General features: G+C 48.4%; 2 protein-coding genes across 9 annotated transcripts in view; both read right to left on the bottom strand.

Moving 5' to 3' along the window:
- Window positions 1-1,883, bottom strand: part of Ebp (emopamil binding protein (sterol isomerase)) — a 6,570-nt gene extending 4,687 nt beyond the window's left edge. Inside the window, exons 1-2 of one of the 2 annotated variants that reach the window (XM_004633520.2) lie at window positions 1,716-1,883; window positions 168-489 (exon numbers count right to left, since the gene is read on the bottom strand). In XM_004633520.2, coding sequence (XP_004633577.2) covers window positions 168-489; window positions 1,716-1,868 — 475 coding nt within the window. In that variant the 5' untranslated portion in view covers window positions 1,869-1,883. Of the gene's footprint in view, window positions 1-167; window positions 530-1,715 lie in introns of both variants that reach the window. The other variant, XM_023717747.1, reaches the window with a different exon arrangement.
- Window positions 1,884-2,758: 875 nt separating this feature from the next.
- Porcn (porcupine O-acyltransferase) lies at window positions 2,759-17,470 on the bottom strand. Of its 7 annotated transcripts, XM_004633516.1 has the most exons (15): window positions 17,324-17,470; window positions 16,499-16,671; window positions 14,417-14,609; window positions 13,981-14,024; window positions 13,456-13,637; window positions 13,245-13,375; window positions 13,113-13,130; window positions 11,965-11,979; window positions 11,742-11,867; window positions 11,503-11,603; window positions 9,585-9,661; window positions 9,438-9,501; window positions 9,242-9,327; window positions 8,057-8,167; window positions 2,759-3,206 (listed from the first exon to the last, which is right to left on the bottom strand). In XM_004633516.1, the coding sequence occupies exons 2-15, from the start codon at window positions 16,632-16,634 to the stop codon at window positions 3,105-3,107; spliced, it is 1,386 nt and encodes a 461-aa protein (XP_004633573.1). In that variant the 5' UTR covers window positions 16,635-16,671; window positions 17,324-17,470; the 3' UTR covers window positions 2,759-3,104. The 7 variants fall into 7 exon arrangements, with proteins under 7 accessions (XP_004633573.1, XP_004633575.1, XP_023573573.1 ...); XM_004633517.2 differs by lacking the exon at window positions 11,965-11,979 and having other exon boundaries at window positions 2,769-3,206; XM_023717804.1 differs by lacking the exon at window positions 17,324-17,470 and having other exon boundaries at window positions 2,985-3,206; window positions 14,417-14,538; window positions 16,499-16,570.
- Window positions 17,471-17,748: the final 278 nt, after the last annotated feature.

Below are 17,748 nucleotides of genomic sequence, written 5' to 3'. Positions count from 1 at the left end.
TCTCTCTCAAATAAATAAATAAATAAATAAATAAATAAAAATATATATACACAAAAGGTCACTTAAAATTTTAAAACAGATGAATGGAAGAATTGACAGGTAGGTAAAATTTAAGCCAACCCATGCCTAGATATCCCCCTCCCCTATCACAAAAACCCATGACTCACAGAGCTGTGATAAGAAGGATTTGTCTCCAAGAATGGTGTCATAGTAGAGAATGAACCAGCCCTCAATCACCATATGGACGAATGCACACACTGCAAACCAGCACACGGATAGTCGCCGCCATATTCCCAGTGGGACAACTGAAGCAAAACTGGACAACAGCCACGCGGTCACAACGATCACCCCAAAGACGGTGAACAGGGCAGTCACAATATACCAGGAGGGAAGGTCATTAGGCACAAAGTGGTCCAGCCTCAGGTGCTGAGGCCAGTATGGGTGCGAGGAGCCTGTGTTGGTGCTGGCCATGTCTCTATGGTCTGGCGACTGTATGTGGACAGAGAGGAGAAAAATATCCCTGAAAAACCTAGACAAGTAGAAAGCAGAGTGAGAAAATTATTACGAAAAATAAAACAGATTACCAGTTAATAAACTAACTGTAAATCAGGGGCTCTCTTAATTGCATAGGCCGGGCCTGCACTGGTGATCCTCCTGCCGCAGACTCCCCCACTGCAGGGATTACAAGACTGTGCTACCAAGTCCAGCTTGGATTTAAAAAAAAAATTAATCCTGCCAGGCATGGTGGCATACACCCATGATCCAAGCACTTGGGAAGTGGTGGTAGGAGGCTTGCTCCCTGTGAGAGTCTGGCCTGGGCTACAAAATGAATTAATGGAGAGCCTGAACTATATAGTGGGCCTTCATCTCATAAACCAAAATGACAACGACCATGATTTCAGCAATTTAATCTTAAAAATAAAATAAAATAAATCAATCTCATTGTACGATGTTAGAAACATGACTAAAATATAAGAACACAGGGAGACTGAAAGTTTGTTCCAAGTCTTTCGTAGCTGTAATAACTGGAAACAGACTTGAGCTCAGCCCTCTCCAGTCACAATCTACCGAAGGAAACACAGGAACCCAGCCTGGTCCCGGTCTTCCTTGGTCACAGTGTGGTGGTTGAATCACTGTCACTCAGGCTGGCTCAATTTGGTGACAAGAAACAGGAATCAGCTCTGGGTCTACCGTAGAGGCCAATGTCTTGCACAGTTCAACAGAATGCACACGGGACGCTGAGGCAGGACGATCACAGGATCGCCGCCTGTTCAAGGCCGGCCCAGGCTACGTAATGAGTTCAAGGCCAGCCTGGACTACATAGCGAAACCCTGACACAAACAAAACAAACAAACAAACAACACTCAGTTCAACGGAAAGCTATTATTCCTTCTTCCGGGGTCCTGGTAATCTGGGTGGATCTTACAGGAGACTAGCCTGAGCTCCAGCCCAGCGTTGGAAAGCCAGCGCCTCTCCGTGATAGTGCACAGCGCCGCTGAGCTGTGCAAAGAGCAGGAAAGGCTGGGGTCTCGCGCAGCGCATTGAGGAAAAGGGGGGCCAGGAGCCCACCAATCAGAGCCAGGACCCACTGGCCCCCTGCCCAGCGAGAAGGTGGTCCGGACACCCACGCGGGGCCAGGGGTTCCGGGAGGCAGGGTGAGGGCTAGCTGTGGGCAATGGGTCTTTGGGCAAGGAGCGCGAGCAGCGGGAATTTACCTGAGCGGCAGAGCTACCACAGCGACTTCCAGGAGCTCCCACGCTGTGGGCGGCTCTCGGCAGAAAAATCCCCTGTTTAAAGGAACGGGCCAATGCGCAGATGCATCTCCAGCCAATAGGAGCTCTCCGTGTGCCTACTGCCCCTGGCGCCATCTTCTTGGTTGGTTGAGAGCCAGTCAGGAGCAGGTTGGTGGGCGGGTTTTAGCCTGTGGCTAATCTGCAACCATTCTCGATTTACCCATCCCCTAATCCATCCCTGCGGGGGAATAGTTAAAGTGCACATTCTCTGCGTTTTCTGTTGAAACGGCTTTGCGTTGTCCTCTCACCTCTCCTGCGGTTCTCTAGGCAACCGATCGGTTAGGAGACCAGCTCTCAATCCTAACGCGAGGAAATTATAACAATGACAGGCGGATCCCAGGCGGTGCCCGGCCAATCCTAGGCCCCGCCCCCATACGCCTAAATGTTTTATAGCTCAGAACTACTCAGTCAGTAGAGCTGCAGTCATTCTCGCCTCTCCTGGCTTTAAGTCAGAAGAACCAATCAGAACCAAGACCCACTCAGTCCTGCTAGCCAATCGGCATGGAGAGTCTCTCAATTGTGCCAATGCTAAAGAGCCAAGCAGAACCGCTAAACACTAAACCAGTGAGCACCTAGACCAGGCACTCAGTCAAAACCCAGACCCATCCCAGACCTTCCATCCCATTAGAACCCACAGCCCTCAGTCTTGAGGACCAGTAAGTATCAGTCTGCCCTCTCCCTTGTCTTCCCTCTTAGCTTAGTCACAGCAACCACGCAGGATGGGAATCCTTCAGTTTCATGGTCAATTAACACCTCCCTTCTCCCCCTATCCAGCCAGGAAGTCTCTTCTCATTCCCCTCAAATCACACAGATCCAGAATTTGGGCATCCGCAGACTCATCATCCAATCATAAATCAACCATGCGCCAGTCACAATCTGCTCCCTCATGATGGTTTCCTTTCCAAACTTTTTTTCGTGTAATATCTCTTTCCTCACTCGTATTCCCCTCTGAGCAGTCAATAAAGAGCCAATACTATATTTCTACTTTTATTTGGCAATAATAAATTGTATATAAAAAGGGGGAAGGTAGGCAGGGAGGCCCTGGATCTCCCCCTTTCTGCTTCCCAAGTATCCCTCACTCTTTGGCCCCAGCAGGGATCATCCCTTCCTGCCTTGTAGGTGGGGATTGACAGGCATGGGAATGCTTTCTGTGTGTGTGTGTGTGTGTGTGTGTGTGTGTGTGTGTGTGTTTGTAGGGGTATTGGGGGTCAAGATTGGAGCGGAGGTTGGGGATAGAGTGCCTTCCCTCATCCCCCACCAGAGCTGGCACCCTGATGAGGGGTCTTGAGGGGTTATGAGGGCTCCTATGGGCTATCCTATGAGACGATAGCAGATCCAGCATCCAAAAGTGACCCAGTGACTGGCCCAATTGAGCTCGGACCACTTGTGGACAGTGTATGCCATGCCATAGCCCTGTGGGAGAAGAACAGGGGGTGGTTCTGCTCAGCAACGACAAATAGGGTCTCAGCAAAACCTAGCCTCTTCCCAAGGGTATTTCTGTGACTTCATGGTAACCCTAGGGGATAAAAGGCCCTGAGTACATGTGAAGGGTGACCAAATACAGTTTTTTTTCTTTGAAAATCATTTTAGTTTAGTAGCACATGCCTGTAATCCCAGTATTTAGGAAGCTGAAGCAGGAGGATCTATGTGAGTTCAAGGCTATCCCAAACTACACAGCTAGAGTGTATCTCAAAAAAATATTGTAAAGGGGATGAGGATGTAGCTCAGCAGTAGAGTGCTTGCCTATCATGCATGAGGGCCTGGGTTCCATTCCCACCACTGCCAAAAGCAATCACTTTAAGGGGTTGAAGGTGTAGCTTAGTGGTAGAGTGTTTAGTATTTGTGGGGCCTTGAGTTTGATTCCCAGCACTGCCAATAAAAATCATTCTATTTGGTTTTTTTTGAGACAGGGGCTCATTAGGCAGTTCAGGCTGGCTTTGTGCTCACTTTTGTAGCCCCCAGGCTGGTCTCAAACTCTCAGTGATCATCCTGTTTCAACCTCCCAAGTGCTGGGATTACAGGTGTGCGCCACCATGCCCGATTCAAAAAAATCATTCTAAACAAGACAATGCAATCCTACTTTCTAACCTGTAATCTTAATATATAAAGAGCTACTAGAAATCAATCTTTTGTAAATGCCAAAAAAAATCACCAAAGGAGGTGAAGGCTATATAATGAGCCCATAAGGCCTTGAGCTTATGGTGATCCTCCTGACTTAGCCTCCTGAGTGCTAGGATTACACGTGTATATCACCATATATCAATTTGTTTTCTTTCTTTGTTGGCGTTGTTGCTTTGTAGTGCTAGGGATGAAACCCAGGGCCTGACACATGCTAGGCAAGCGCTCTACCACTGAGTCACACCCTTAGTAATAAAACATTTTAATAAAAATTTGCAGAATTCACACACCTACAATATTTAAATGACAATGGAATGCCCATCTCTGACAAAACTAAACAAAAAAGGGGATACAAATGTAGGACCATTTTGTATCTGTATATTCAAAATAGTTAGGATGGATATACAGCTACTTTCTCTTAAGTCAATGAATAGAAAGATTTGTTCTAATAGTGTTTGTGGACAGGATATGATGTCTGCATCTTGTACTATGAATAACCACTAAGAAGACAACAATATGCAATGTATTAATGATTGAGACTGTCCTGCTAATCAGTTTTGAAACTGTCTCATTGCTATTTGTTTCTCAATAAAATTATTTTTAAAAAATACAACAAAAGAACTTTATTTAAGAAGAACTCAAGCCCAGATCTTTTATACTCAACCTAAATAAGAGTTTAGGGGCCGGGGAGATAACTCAGTACAATAAGTGCTTGCCTGGCAAGTGCAAAGGCCTGAGTTCAATCCCCGGTTCCGCCAAAAAAAAAAAAAAAAATTAAATTGTTGAGTATTTTGTTATTTGTCTAATATCTTTTCTTTTTTTGTCTAATATATTTTCTTAATGTTTGTTTGTTATGCTACAACATGGGCTCATTATGTAGCCCAGGCTGGCCTTGAATTCCAGGCCTTCCTGCCTTAACCTCCCAAGTGCTAGGATCATAGGCATGCACTACCATATACGGCTAAAATTTTTTCCAGTCATGGCCTTGCTATGTAATTTAGGCTGGCCTTGAACTCACTGTATAGCTCAGGCTGGCCTCAAAATCATAGCGATCCTCCTGCCTCAACCTCTAGAAATGGGCAAGCAGGGATCAATTTGTGAGATTTTTTTTTCTTTTCAAGGTTTTATTGATAAACATATAGCAATGAGACAGTTTCAAATCAAATCGAAAGTACAGTTTCAACAAATAATACACTGCATATATTCTTCTTAGTGGTTAATTGCTGTACAAGATGCAGACTTGTGATCCTACTTACAAACACCATTAGAAAAAATCATTCTATTCATTAAGAGAATGCAACTATATATCTATCCCAACCACTTTGAATACACAGATACAAAATGGACATTCATAGTTATACCCCATTTTTTTTTTAAGTTCCGTTGTTGAATATTACAGGTGTGTAAACTCAGCAAAATATTCTAAAAGAGTACAGAAGCCCATAATAGCATTGGGTCTTCTGTTTAATTGGCAATGTCAGAAATTATTGACCATCCAGTAGAAAAGTATGAAGATGAAATATAGGAAGTAAAGCCATGTTGTTATGTTGAGCTGTGGGGGACTCACGTCAATAATTTCTCACTGTGCATTTGAAGTTACTCCACATAGGGAAGAACTGGCTTGTATAAAGGTGATGAGTTGCATTTTGGACAAAATAAGTTAGCCCAGTGAAAAGAGCTCTCAAATTTAAAAGGGGTAAAGGCTGGGCATGGTGGTGCACACTTGTAATCTGAGCACGAGGGAGGTAGAAGCAGGAAGACTTATTGGAGCTCAAGACCAATCTGGGTTATAGAGTGAGTTCAAGGCCAGCCTGGGCTACATAGTGAGACCCTGTTTCAAAAAAAGGGGAGGAGAACTAAAATCTGGAAATTGCATACTTGATATGAACAAAAATAATGAAGAAATTTAACATTTTTAAAACTTTTGAGATGATATCTTGGAATGGGGGGATAGCTCAACGGCATAAATGCTTGCCTAGCAAGCACAAGCTCCTGAGTTTGATCCCTGGTACCAAAAACAAAACAAAAACCCTTCAGGAGATGAGGTCTCAAAACGTTGCTCAGGCTGGCCTCTACCTCCTGGTGCAAGAGATCCTCCAGCATCAGCTGCTCCATAGCTGGAGCTACACGTTCATGGTACCATCTATAAAATGTAAAAATAAATTATGTTTTGCTATTTTTTTAAGGCAGGGTCTCACTATGTAGTCCAAGGTGTTCCTTTTTTTTTTTTTTTTTTTTTTTTTGCGGAACCGGGGATTGTACTCAGGCCCTTGTGCTTGGCAGGGAAGCGCTTATTCCACTGAGCCATCTGCCTGGCCCCCCAAGGTGGTTTTAAACTCACTATGTATCCCAGGCTGGCCCTGAACTCACAGTGATCCTCCTGTCAGCCTGCCTCCACCTCCTGAGTGCTGAGGATTATAGGTGGACGGTAAACATTTTAAGAAGGAAACTCCAGAGTTTGAACTGTCACAGTGGCACATGGCTACAATTGCAGATAAAAGGGAGGCTAAAACAGGAAGACTTCTAGCTCAGCCTGGGCAACTTACCGAGATGCTATCTCAAAAACTAAAATATAAAGAGCTGTGGTGTAGCTCAGTGGTAGAGCATCTGCTTAGCATGTGTAAGGCTCTGGATTCAATCCTCAGTACAGACAGGAAGTAAGAAGGGAGGCATGGAGGGAGGGAAGAAAAAAAAATCCAGTGCAACCTGAATACAATTTGTTTTCTTTTTGCAGTACTTGGAGTTGAACCTAGAGTCTTTACACTGGGCTACATCCTCAGGACTTTTTACTGTATTTTTTATTCATTTATTTATAATGGAACTGGAGATTGAACCTAGAGAGCCTTCCCACTGAGCTACGTCCCCAGCCCTTTTTTGAAAGCATTTTTTTATAATTTTGAGACAGGTTGTCACTAGGTCCCTGAGTTTTTGAGGATGGACCCAAACTCGGACTCCTGCCAAAACTTCTCAAAAGTGCTGGTTTTACAGGTGTACACCACCATGTCTGGCTAGTAAAATAAAATTTATAAAATAAATAAGAGAGGGCTGGCGAGATAGCTCAGTGGACTAAACACCTGCTTAGGCAAGCGCAGGGACCAGGGTTTGATCCCTGACACCACATGTCACACCAGCCCCATCTCTGAGCGCGCTGAGCCGGTCACCAAGACTGGGCATGGTGGTGCACACCTAATTCCAGTGCTAGGGAGACTGAGAACGGGATGATTATTAATTTGAGCTTCGCAGTGAGACCCTGTACCAAATACATAAAAATAAATAAATAAGTAAAAGGGAGGCTGAGGCAGGAGGATTGCTGAGAGTTTGAGGCCAGCTTGGGCTACATAATGAATTCAAGTCCAGCCTGAGCTATATAGAAGGTCTGTGTGAAAAAAGAAAACAAGCAAATAAAAAAGCAAAATAAAAAGTAAAGCCTGGAGTGGGGGGTGTAATCAATGGCAGAACAAGTATGTGGCATTCCTAATACAAAGCAAAGTAAATAAATAAGAGCTTGGTGTAGTAGCACACACAGAATCCCAACACTTAAAGCTGACACAGGAGGATTGCTCCAAATTTGAGGCTAGCCAGGGCTACATATCTCAAAAACCAACCAAGAATTAAATAGATAAACAATTAAAAAGTAAACTTGGTTTTTTATATATCATCTTTATAAAATGACCTTTTTATTAATTTGTTTTTGGGGATTGAACTCAGGACCTTCACAGTGAACTCCATCCTTAGCCTTTTTTATTTATGTATGTTTTGAAAGTTTCTCAAGTCATTTATTTGTTCAGGCTGGGATCAAATTTGTGATCTTCCTGCCCGAGCTTCCCCTTGGGATGGGATTACAGGTATGCATTGCCACACCCATCTTAAAATAACTTTTTGGTCAGGGATTGAACTCAGGACCTATTATTTATTAAAATAAATTTTAAAAGGACAGTAAATAAATATATTTTCCATATTTCACCCAAACAGCCAACAGTGTGACTCAACCAGAGGGACACTGGGGAAGGGAGGCAAGGCACACTCACTGCACATGCTAAGAAATATGAACCAGGCGCCCGTCTCTCCATCTCCCTGTCCCCAGGGTTCCCATGAACAGAAAGTGCCATCTCTGGTTTACCCCCCAGCCCAGGGTCCCACCTCACCTGCTCCTCTGTGGTGTCATCCACATCGACATCAAACAGGGAGCCCAGGTAGGCCAGGTGGAAGATGGCCAGGGCCCCAAAGAGCAAGTTTAAGGCTCGCACCCCCAGGCCCTGTGGGCGACAGATGGACACGCTTGGTAGCTGCATCTGCTCTCTGTTCCACCGCTGCCCACACAGGGAAGTCCAGAGGACATGCAGGGCACTGTGGGTCCCAGGAATAGGGATGCCCAGGTGAGACAGGAAAGATACATTTCAAGGAGCCTCGTATGGGAGCTCAGAGGGTGAGGGTGTTGTGAACCACGAAGACATCAAGGTTGGAAGAAACACAAGCATTCAGGTGGAGGGGCAAGAATGGTGGGGCTTGAGCTGGGGTTTATGGTGGTGAACACTGGTCCCATGTAGGCGACATTATGTAAGGTTTTCCCTATTTCTTATGGCAAACAGAGTAAAAACAACAACCAAAGAAAAACAAGTGCCTGCTAGGACCTGGAGGACCACATCTCCCCTGGTTAACTCTGCTCCAGCCACACTGGCCTTTCCTGGGTCCTCAGAGTAGAGGCCCGCTCCCATGTGGGGTCCTCCACACAGCACGGATGCTTTGCTTCCTCACCTCCTTCACTTCAAGAACTCAAAGGCCCCTCACCTGGGAAGCTTCCCTGATGTTCCTATTTAAAAGCGAAACCACCCCTCATACTTCCCATTCCTTTTCCCTATGTTTATTCACAACCTTACAGTATATTATTACTTTCTTAACTTATTTTTTACTTTACTATCTCTCCTGTTAAAATGTATGTCCCACAGGGCCAAACTTTGGTCCGTTTTGTTCAGTACTGTATCTCCAGCAACTTACAACCAGCACGTGCTCAGTAAGTGTTCACTGGGGGTACACGTGCCACGTGTGACACAGGAGGCGTCCAATAAATGCCTATTCAAGAAACAAATGCTGGGGCCAGGGAGATGGCTCAGTGGATTAAGTGCTTCCCTGGCAAGCACAAGGGTCTGAGTTCAATCCCCAGTTCGGCAAAAAAAAAAAAAAAAATGCTAATGAATAGAGGTAAGGACAGGCGGGGGCGCTGTGGCACCAGAAGAGGAAGCTGGGGACCCTGTGACAGATACAAGATGGAGACAGAAGTGACATTTCTGAAGGGAGAGCTGAGCACAAGGTTGCCCAGGCGAAACTCTCACCAAGCGATGGCGGTGTGGACAGTCAGGTCTACATGGCTTTGACAAGACGCAGGCACTGAGGATCTGAGCCAGGCGCTTCCGCAGGACTGGGTTAGCGCCGGGAGATAAGGGGATTAGGTTAGCCTCAAGGGACAGCGGCCCTAGGCCTCCCACAAGCAAGCATTGCCTCCGCCTCGGGACTGGGCCAGACACTCACCATGCTCCACATAAGTGATGAACGCCAGGGACAGCAGTACCGCAGCCAGGTGGAAGCTGAAGCCCTGGGGGCGAAGGAGGCAAGGGGGTGTGTAAGCAGGAGGCTGTGCTGCCCACCCAGCGCCCCACCCAGCTCCGCCTTGCTCACGTGCAGGAGGGCACTGGCTGCATAGGTGACTAGCACAGCTGAGAAGGTGCCCAGCCGGAGAGCATTCTTGAAAACATCTGGAAGGGAAAGATGCAGGTAAGGATTCCTAGGAGACTCTCCTGCCACTCCCAAGAGCCTTGGGTAGGAGGAAAACACTCACAATGGCTTGGGGCCCCAGAATTAAAGTCCTGATGATCATCTCCAACTCCTCAGGCACAAACCCTAGCTCTTGACCCTCCCTGCCCACCCACTGCTCCCATCTTCCCAAGTTCTGGCAATAGCAATGCTAACCTTTGGGTCCTGGGGCACAGGTCTCAGAATCACCCTGGATCTGCAACCTCCCCTAACCTGAATCCTTAGCAGATGCCCGGAGCTCCACCTTTAAAATTTATCCCTCCTGTCCTTGTGCCCTGCTACCACCACTGTCACTGGCCCAGACTGCTACTTTTGGCATCACACCTTTGCCCTCAGTCTGTCCCCCAACAGCCAGAGGGATCCTGTTAAAACATGGGGCCCTTCCCTGAGTAGGAGCCTTGGAGAAAAAGCCAAGGTCCTTTCCATGGCCCATGAGGCCCTACCAGACCTCCCGGAGCTCACGCCCTAGTACTGGCACCCTTACTTGTTTTGTCCTTTCCAGAGCCTTCTATTTCTCTCCTGCCACCAGGCTGCTAGGGACGAAACCCAGTGCCTGACACAGGCCACTCAAGAGCTCTACCCCAAGACCAAGCTCCTGTCTTAGGGCATTTGCACCTGCTGCTTCCTCACCCTTCGCATTTCTTCTCCACTTATCTGCATTCTTTTCTCCCTTATCTTCTTCTGGTCTTTGCTCAGATGTCACATTCTCAGTGACATTTGCTCTTGCTCGGCCTCATACACTGCTAACACTCCTGGATTGCCTTTATCTGCTGTTATTTATTTATTCATTTATTTATTTACTTTTGGCACCAGGAATTGAACTCAGGGCCTCGAGCTTGCCAGGCTGGCACCGTGCCACTGAGCTACATTCTCGACCCCATCTCTCTTTAATTTTTATTGGTACACATTTACAGTATATAATGCTTACATTCCTTGTGTGGAGTTGTACATATACACGACATGTCTTAATTCCTTTTTCCTTCTCCTTTTTCCTCCCTCCCTCCATCTCTTAATCCCTTCCTCATTTGAGAAAGGTCTATCTCCCTACTTCATATTACGTGTTTTTTTCTGTGGGGGGGTGCTGTTTGTTTTGTTTTGAGACAGGGTTTCACTATGTAGCCCAGGCTGGCCTGGATCTCATAGCAATCCTCCTGCCTCAGCCTCCTGAGTGCTGGGATTATAGGCATGTGCTACCACATCCTGCTCCCTATAGTCTTGTGTGTGTGTGTGTGTGTGTGTGTGTGTGTGTGTGTGTGTGTGTCTTTTTGAGACAGGGTCTTGCTATATGGCTCAGGCTGGCCTTGAGCTCATTTTGGCCCAGGCTGCTCTCAAGCTCATAATGATCATCTTGCTTCAGACTTCTATTGTTTAATCTTGCTCTTTTTAAAAAAATTTGGGTATTTCATTATTTCATTGTAATAATTCTCACCCTGCAGTGTGATACATTTAGTACATCTGAACTTTTTTGGTTTTTTGAGACAGGATCTCCCTATATAATCCAGGCCTGCCTCACACTCAAGGAGATCCTCCTGCCTCAACCTCGTAAGAGCTGGGATTACAGTTGTGCTCCACCATGCCCTGGCTAAATGTGAACTAGTGTGTTTTTTTTTCTTATTTATTATCTGCTCTACAACAAAATGACAGTTCCACTGAATCAGTGCTTTTGTTCATTTTCTCGTCCCTGCTGTATCTTTGGTACCCAGCACATAGTAGTTGCTCAGTAATGTGTGCGCAAAGGCCTCCTGGATTACCAACTCCCTGCAGTGGTGACTTGCTGACTCACAGTTATTTAGCCAATAAGACATAGGCAGGTTCCAGCTTGTGACAACTTCCACCATTGACCGGGGGAGTTCCACGTTCAGTGGTCTAGACACCGTGAGGTCCCTGTGGGCAGAAAAGCCATGCAAACCCAATTGGGATCTGGCTACTGAGTTTTTGTCTCAGCTGTTCTGTCTCCTTTGAGCACCCTTCGTCCTCCCTAGGCAACACCCTGGGGAGAGCGGGTCCTCTGTTCCCCCCTACCATTCCAGGTGATCCTTTTCCTCGGTGAAGCCAGCACCTGCCAATGTGGCTGTGGCCTCAGACAGAAAGCCCACAAAATAGTTGCTGAAGTGGAAGGAGACTGCACTCTCGTAGGCTCGCAGCCACCTGGGGGGGGGGCAGGCAGGGGAGAGAGCTATGAGTCCAGGCTCCCCAGGATCTCCTGCCATGTGTCACCATCTCCAGTCTGGCTTGGTGGACTCACCTTACTATGGTGCCCCTAGGGCGCCCAGGGGTCAGGAAGGCAGCAGAGAGGAAAGAAAAGAGCGTCAGAGAAATGATAGAGCCTGGGCCGACTTGCTTACAGATAAGACAGAGGCAGAGTGGAGTGGCAAAAGAGGTTGACTATGTTGGTCACCAACACATAGACACCGGGAGGCAGTTGGTTTCATGTGGCCTACACGAATGCATGAGCTGTCCCGTGTTATCAAGTGCTAGGCATGAAGGCCATCAAATGGCCAGCCTTGAAGTTCTCTTACCAAAGTCAGTAACTGGAAGTCAGTGAAAACATGTGAGACTGAGACCATTTAATGTGTATGAAAACAAGCCGTGTGCATGCGCGTGTGCGTGCACACACACACACACACACACACACACACTTTCTGTTGATTTTACAGTCAGACATGGCCCAAACCAGGCAGCATCCTGCATTGGACAAAGCATAAAATCTGAAAGGTCTAAGACTGATGCCTGGCTGCTTAGCTGGGTAACAATGGTCAAGTCACTGGGCTATTTGGAAACACCTTCATCATCAGATATAACTAGCAGCTGGTGGTGGGGAGGGGTTGGGGTTGCAAGGCCAGTCCTATCCTAGGTCAAAGCAGAGGTAGATGACAGGTGTGGGCTCCTAGTTGGTCAGAAAACCCTGCAGCTAGCCAAGGCCCAACTGTGAGAGAAGGCAGACAGACTGGCATATAGCACAACAGCTGAGCCAGAATCACCCCATCCAATGACAGCCACACACCCCATCAGAGTCAATGACACAGCCAGCCAGCCAGCACTCTCAGTTCCACATATGGGGGAGTCAGAGGCCATAGGCAAACAACCCATACATCCCCCTAGCCAGGGACACAGATAGGACAGAGTCACCAATTAACCCACACTTGTCACTTGCTCCTAATGATGAAAGAGGTGAACAAATGGACAGACAGACACATAGTATGTACCACAGTGTTAATCACATACAGTCACAGAGCCAATCTTGGGCAAACAGACAGCTGCAGACAGACACACAGTCTCTGCCTAGTCACAAGGTAGGTGGTCTGGTAGATTCAGACTTCCGGAAGTAAGTAGTCCTGGGCCCTGCCCCACCCCTAGACATGCCCCTCGCCCTCAGCACCTGCCCTCATTTACCTGGCTTTGCGTTTCTTGCTGTAGCAACAGAAGAGGACAGAAGCAATAAGAGACAGGCTCAGAGCTCGGGAGACCCCAGGCCCCTACCCAACCCCCTCATTGCTGGACTGGGGCTTCAAAGGCTGTGCTCACTTTCGAAGGAGGCGGTCACCATCGAGGGGGATGAAGTAGGGGAAGAGGTAGGGGCCCACACAAGTGGACAGTACAAGGCACAGCAGGGCCAGCGCCAAGCTCCAGGCCACCTTCTGCAGCCATCTGCGGCTCTGTAGGGAAGAGGACTCCATCAGCACTGCCCTCTGGTGGCTTCCATAGGCCCTGCCCACCTGCCCACCTAGGACCTCACCAGTGGGCGGCCTTGGACAGCTTGTAGGTAGCTGTGGAAGGGTATCCAGGGCCCAAAGACGATGGTGCCCACGAAGTAGAGGTAGCCCATAAATTCCACAGGTGACGGCACGGCACCCACCTCGCCCCGGTCCAGGTCGAAGCCCAGGGACACAGCCTTCATGGCCACAATCATCTGGGCCCCTATGTATGGGGCCCATAGTTAAGTGGATGGGCAAGAAAGCAGGTCAGCATGGAAGGTGCAGGGGCACCCAGTGTGAGGTTCCAGGAAAACGGGGTACACCGGCAGGGAGGCAGGCACAGGGATAGACAAGCAGGTGGCCGAGTGAGCTAAGAGGTGTACATTCTGACTCAAAGAAGTTCAGGCATGTAAATGACATAGAGCAATCAGGCTTGTGGAGCAAAACATGGTACAGAGACCCAGAGGCAAGGGGAATGCGAGGACTGCGTTGCTGGGTGGTAGACGAGGGAGGGAAGTGGAAGAAAGCTCAGGATGGGGCAGGTGGGCTGGGGTAGGGCTGCCTACCTCGCATCTTGTGCCATGTCACGGTGTCCACCATGTGCATCTCACTGAGGGAAAAGGGTGCTGGTCTTGGCCCACAGCCCCCATAGCCTCTGAGACCATGGAGAGGGGACACCAAGGTGCCCAAAAGGCTCCCCCTTCTCTTGTCCTGCACAACCTCATGGAAGAAAGTTATCCCAGGCCTCCCTCCTCCAGATTAAGCCCATGCCCACCTGTCCTGTGTGGCATGGTGGAAGGACAAGTCTCACAGGTCCTCTCCTCTGGGAATCTCCACACCCTCCCTTTTCAGTGCTTCTGCATAGAGCAATTTTCCTAGACACACTTGTCTCTCTATGGACTCCCCAAACCTCCCCATCTTGAACCACCAACCACACCAGAGACCTCAGGGACCCACCCACACTTCTGCCCATGGCGTGAGAATGAGGAAGCACAGTCATACCCCATGAGCAGGTAGATGAGGATGGTGACCGAGAGGAAGACGCCGCGATGGGACGAGTGTCGGCAGAGGAAGAGCACGAGGTAGCACAGGAGGCTCAGCAGCACGACCCAGACCATGTGCAGCTGGAAGAAGTGGTAGAGGCTGAAGAAGCCGCCTGCCACGGTGCTTGCATGCTTCAGGTAGGATGGCAACCCTTTGGGGGAAAGGGAGAGAGGGAACAGAGAGAGAAAGAGAGAGAGAGAGAGGGTGGGAGGAAGAGAACAAGAAAGGGAAGGTTGGTGGGCTGGTAGGAGGGGAAAGAAGACATGGGCACAGGATACAGCCTAGAAGCCACAATATGGTGGGACTGGCGGGGACCCATAAATAACTAATATTGGGGAGCTGGAGCAAGTGGCAGGGCCTGAGTTTAAAAAGAAACAAACATCTCCAAAGGACATTCTGGAGACCCTGGAAGAACTTCAAGTATCAGTTTATGTTGGATATTACTGTATCTGGGTTTATGACGGTGCACTCAGCCCTCGGGAGCCTGAGGCAGGAGGATCACTGTGAGTTTGAGGCCAGCCTGGGCTACATAGTGAGGTCCAGGCCAGTCTGAACTACAAAACAAGACCCTGTCTCAGAAAAATATTATTCTATCCACATTAAAATTTTAGAGAGCGATGATTAAAACTACAGTTGTGGGAAAATGCCCTTTGTATTGGCGGCCATAAGTTAAGGATTTGGGCTAAAGCATCACGATAACAGCAGGTTAGTCAAGTGATTCAGGAAGATGGGGAGATAGACAGGGAAACAGACAGGTAGATAAAGCAAGCTATTATGTTGAGATACTAACAGGTGGAGGAACTCTTGAAGCATATATGAGTGTTCATTGTACTACTTTTTTTCAACTTTTCGGTAGCTTTGAAATTTGTCACTGGGCATGGTGGTACATGCCTGTAATCCCAGCTCTTGGGAGACTAAGGCAGGAGGTTCAGTGCGAGTTCAAACCAGCCTGGGCTACAAAGTGAGCTCATGGCCACCCAGACAGCCTGAGCTGCATAGTGAGACTCTCTTCCAAAACAAACAAACAAAATCAAAGAGAAAAAAAAAGAAGAAAGAAAGAAAGAAAGAAAGAAAAGAAATTTGTGAAAATAACCTGGGAGAAGCCCAGCGTAGTGACACATGCCTGTGATCCTAGCAGTTGGGAGGCTGAGGCAGGAGGATCACTGAATTTGAGGCCAGCCTGGGCTACATAGTGAGACCTTGTCTCAAAAACAATAAATAAATAAATAACCTGGGAGGCTGGGGATGTAGTTCAGTGGCACAATGAGGCTCTGGGTTAGATGCCAAGCACCACAAAATAATAATATTAATAAACCTGGGGAAAATAAAAACCATCCATTTAAAATAAAAAGAAAAAGAATCAGTAAAGTTTTTGAATGTTGTATTTCCAGAAATCTCTGCATCCTATAGGAACCTTGAGATCTTTGAGCCTTGTTCTTTGGATATAGGTCTGCTATGATTCTGGAAACATTCCACTGTCTTAGAATCCAGAAATCCCATCATGTCCCAATTCTAGAAATCCAGAATGCCAACATTTTTTTTGGGGGGGGGGAACTGGGGATTGAACTCAGGCCCTTGCGCTTGCCAGGGAAGCGCTTATTCTACTGAGCTGTCTCTTCCCCCCAAGAATGCCAACATTTTGAAAGCCTAGAATGTGAGAATCTCAGCCCAAGATTTCCATGTGCTGCAACCATAGTGCTTTGATATTCCATAACCCTGTTATACCAGCATTCCAGAACAACCTTGGGATGTAGATATTTCAGGATCCTAAGACCGAAGAATCTCAGCTTTCCAGAATCCTAGCACCCATGAATACCATGACTCAGTATGATAGGATGTGGCTGGGCATGGTGTAGCACGTGGTGGCTAGGCACAGTAGGATGTATGTGATACAGTGGCATGAAGCTTGCGCTGCTAGGATATGATGGTCTCTAGCTTGGCATGGCAAGATGTAGCAGGGTGAGGTGTGGCTTAATATGAATGAACACCACAGATATGGCACAGCCCAGTGTGGTGGCACACGGTGTGCAAGACACTTACCCAGCCTCCACAGGAGGCGGCAGGCGAGGCAGATGGCAAGGAGCAGCCAGATCTGGTCAAGGCCCTGCTGGACAGTAGGCAGGAGACAGCCCTGCAGTAGCTGCTGGAAAAATTCCTGGCGGCTGAAGGTGGTCATTGTGGACCCCCACAGATGAGTGGACAGATGAACAGATCTGCCAAGGGGGGGATACAGAGGGGGCAGGTTGTCCATGGGGCTACCCGTGCCCAAGGGGACAGACTTAAGCATCTGATTTCAGATTGGGGTTACTGAACTCACAACTGGTACTGGGGGCCTGGGGAAGGATGTGGACATCAGGTACATCAGACTGAGCCACCAACTGTGCATAGAAGTGGGTGCTCTGAGTACACGAGCACAGCGGTGACCTGGGGTGAATGAACGCCGTGTATCTTAAATGATGTGAACAGTTCGGTTGGATGATGATCAAATGATGTGAATTCCAGGCCCACAGATCAAAAGGGGCAGCCGAAGGGGGCTCCAGTTTCCAGGTACAGTCGCTCAGTGTGGAGAGCAGAGGGAGGGATTCTGTGACACTCAAGGGCCGTGTGCATCTCTTCTTGTATAGATGGGGGGATCCTGCATCTTCCGTGTTACCCATCTCACCCCCACCCGGCAAAAGGCCTCCAGCCAAATTCTGTCCAGGTCTAAGGACTGCAGGGGAGGGAAGATTTTGGCAGGGAACACACCAGGAGAGGGACCAGGAAGGTGATGCGGAGGGGGTCCCAGGACATGCGCTCAGATTGGTGCAGGGGGACCTGCTTCAGGATAGGCACGGGGGAGCGGTGTGCACACCACTGGTGACCTACCTGGCTGGAAGGAAACCGTGGTCCTGGGGGCCGGGACGCGTCGCCGCCTTTGCCACTGTAGCCACCTCCTCCCGGCAGCCTCCCCCGCAGGCCACAAGGCCGGACCAGCAGCGGCTCCCAGGCCGGTGAGGTGAAGCTGGCCCTTTAAATCCCGGGGTGGGCCGGCAGCGGGTCTTGACCAATCCGAGAGCTGAAGCGGGGCGGGGACCAGGAGGGGGAGCAGGAGGATTACGGGGATCCGGGCGCGGGAGGACGTTGGCACGCAGGGGTTAGCGCGCGCACTTTCCCGGTCCTCTGGGTTACAGCCCTTGTACCCTCGAGAAGGGTTTTCTGATCTCCAAGAACTTCCTAATGGCCACATTTCTAGTCCTAGGGAGCAGAGATGGGAAAGACTGGGAAAAGGGGGAGCAGCCCCGGAGTCCCCT

Source organism: Octodon degus, unplaced genomic scaffold, assembly GCF_000260255.1.
Source record: "Octodon degus isolate 3935 unplaced genomic scaffold, OctDeg1.0 scaffold00055, whole genome shotgun sequence".
Taxonomy (NCBI): domain Eukaryota; kingdom Metazoa; phylum Chordata; class Mammalia; order Rodentia; family Octodontidae; genus Octodon; species Octodon degus.
Note: the sequence above shows the minus strand (reverse complement) of the source record. Positions and strands in the feature narration are given on the sequence as shown.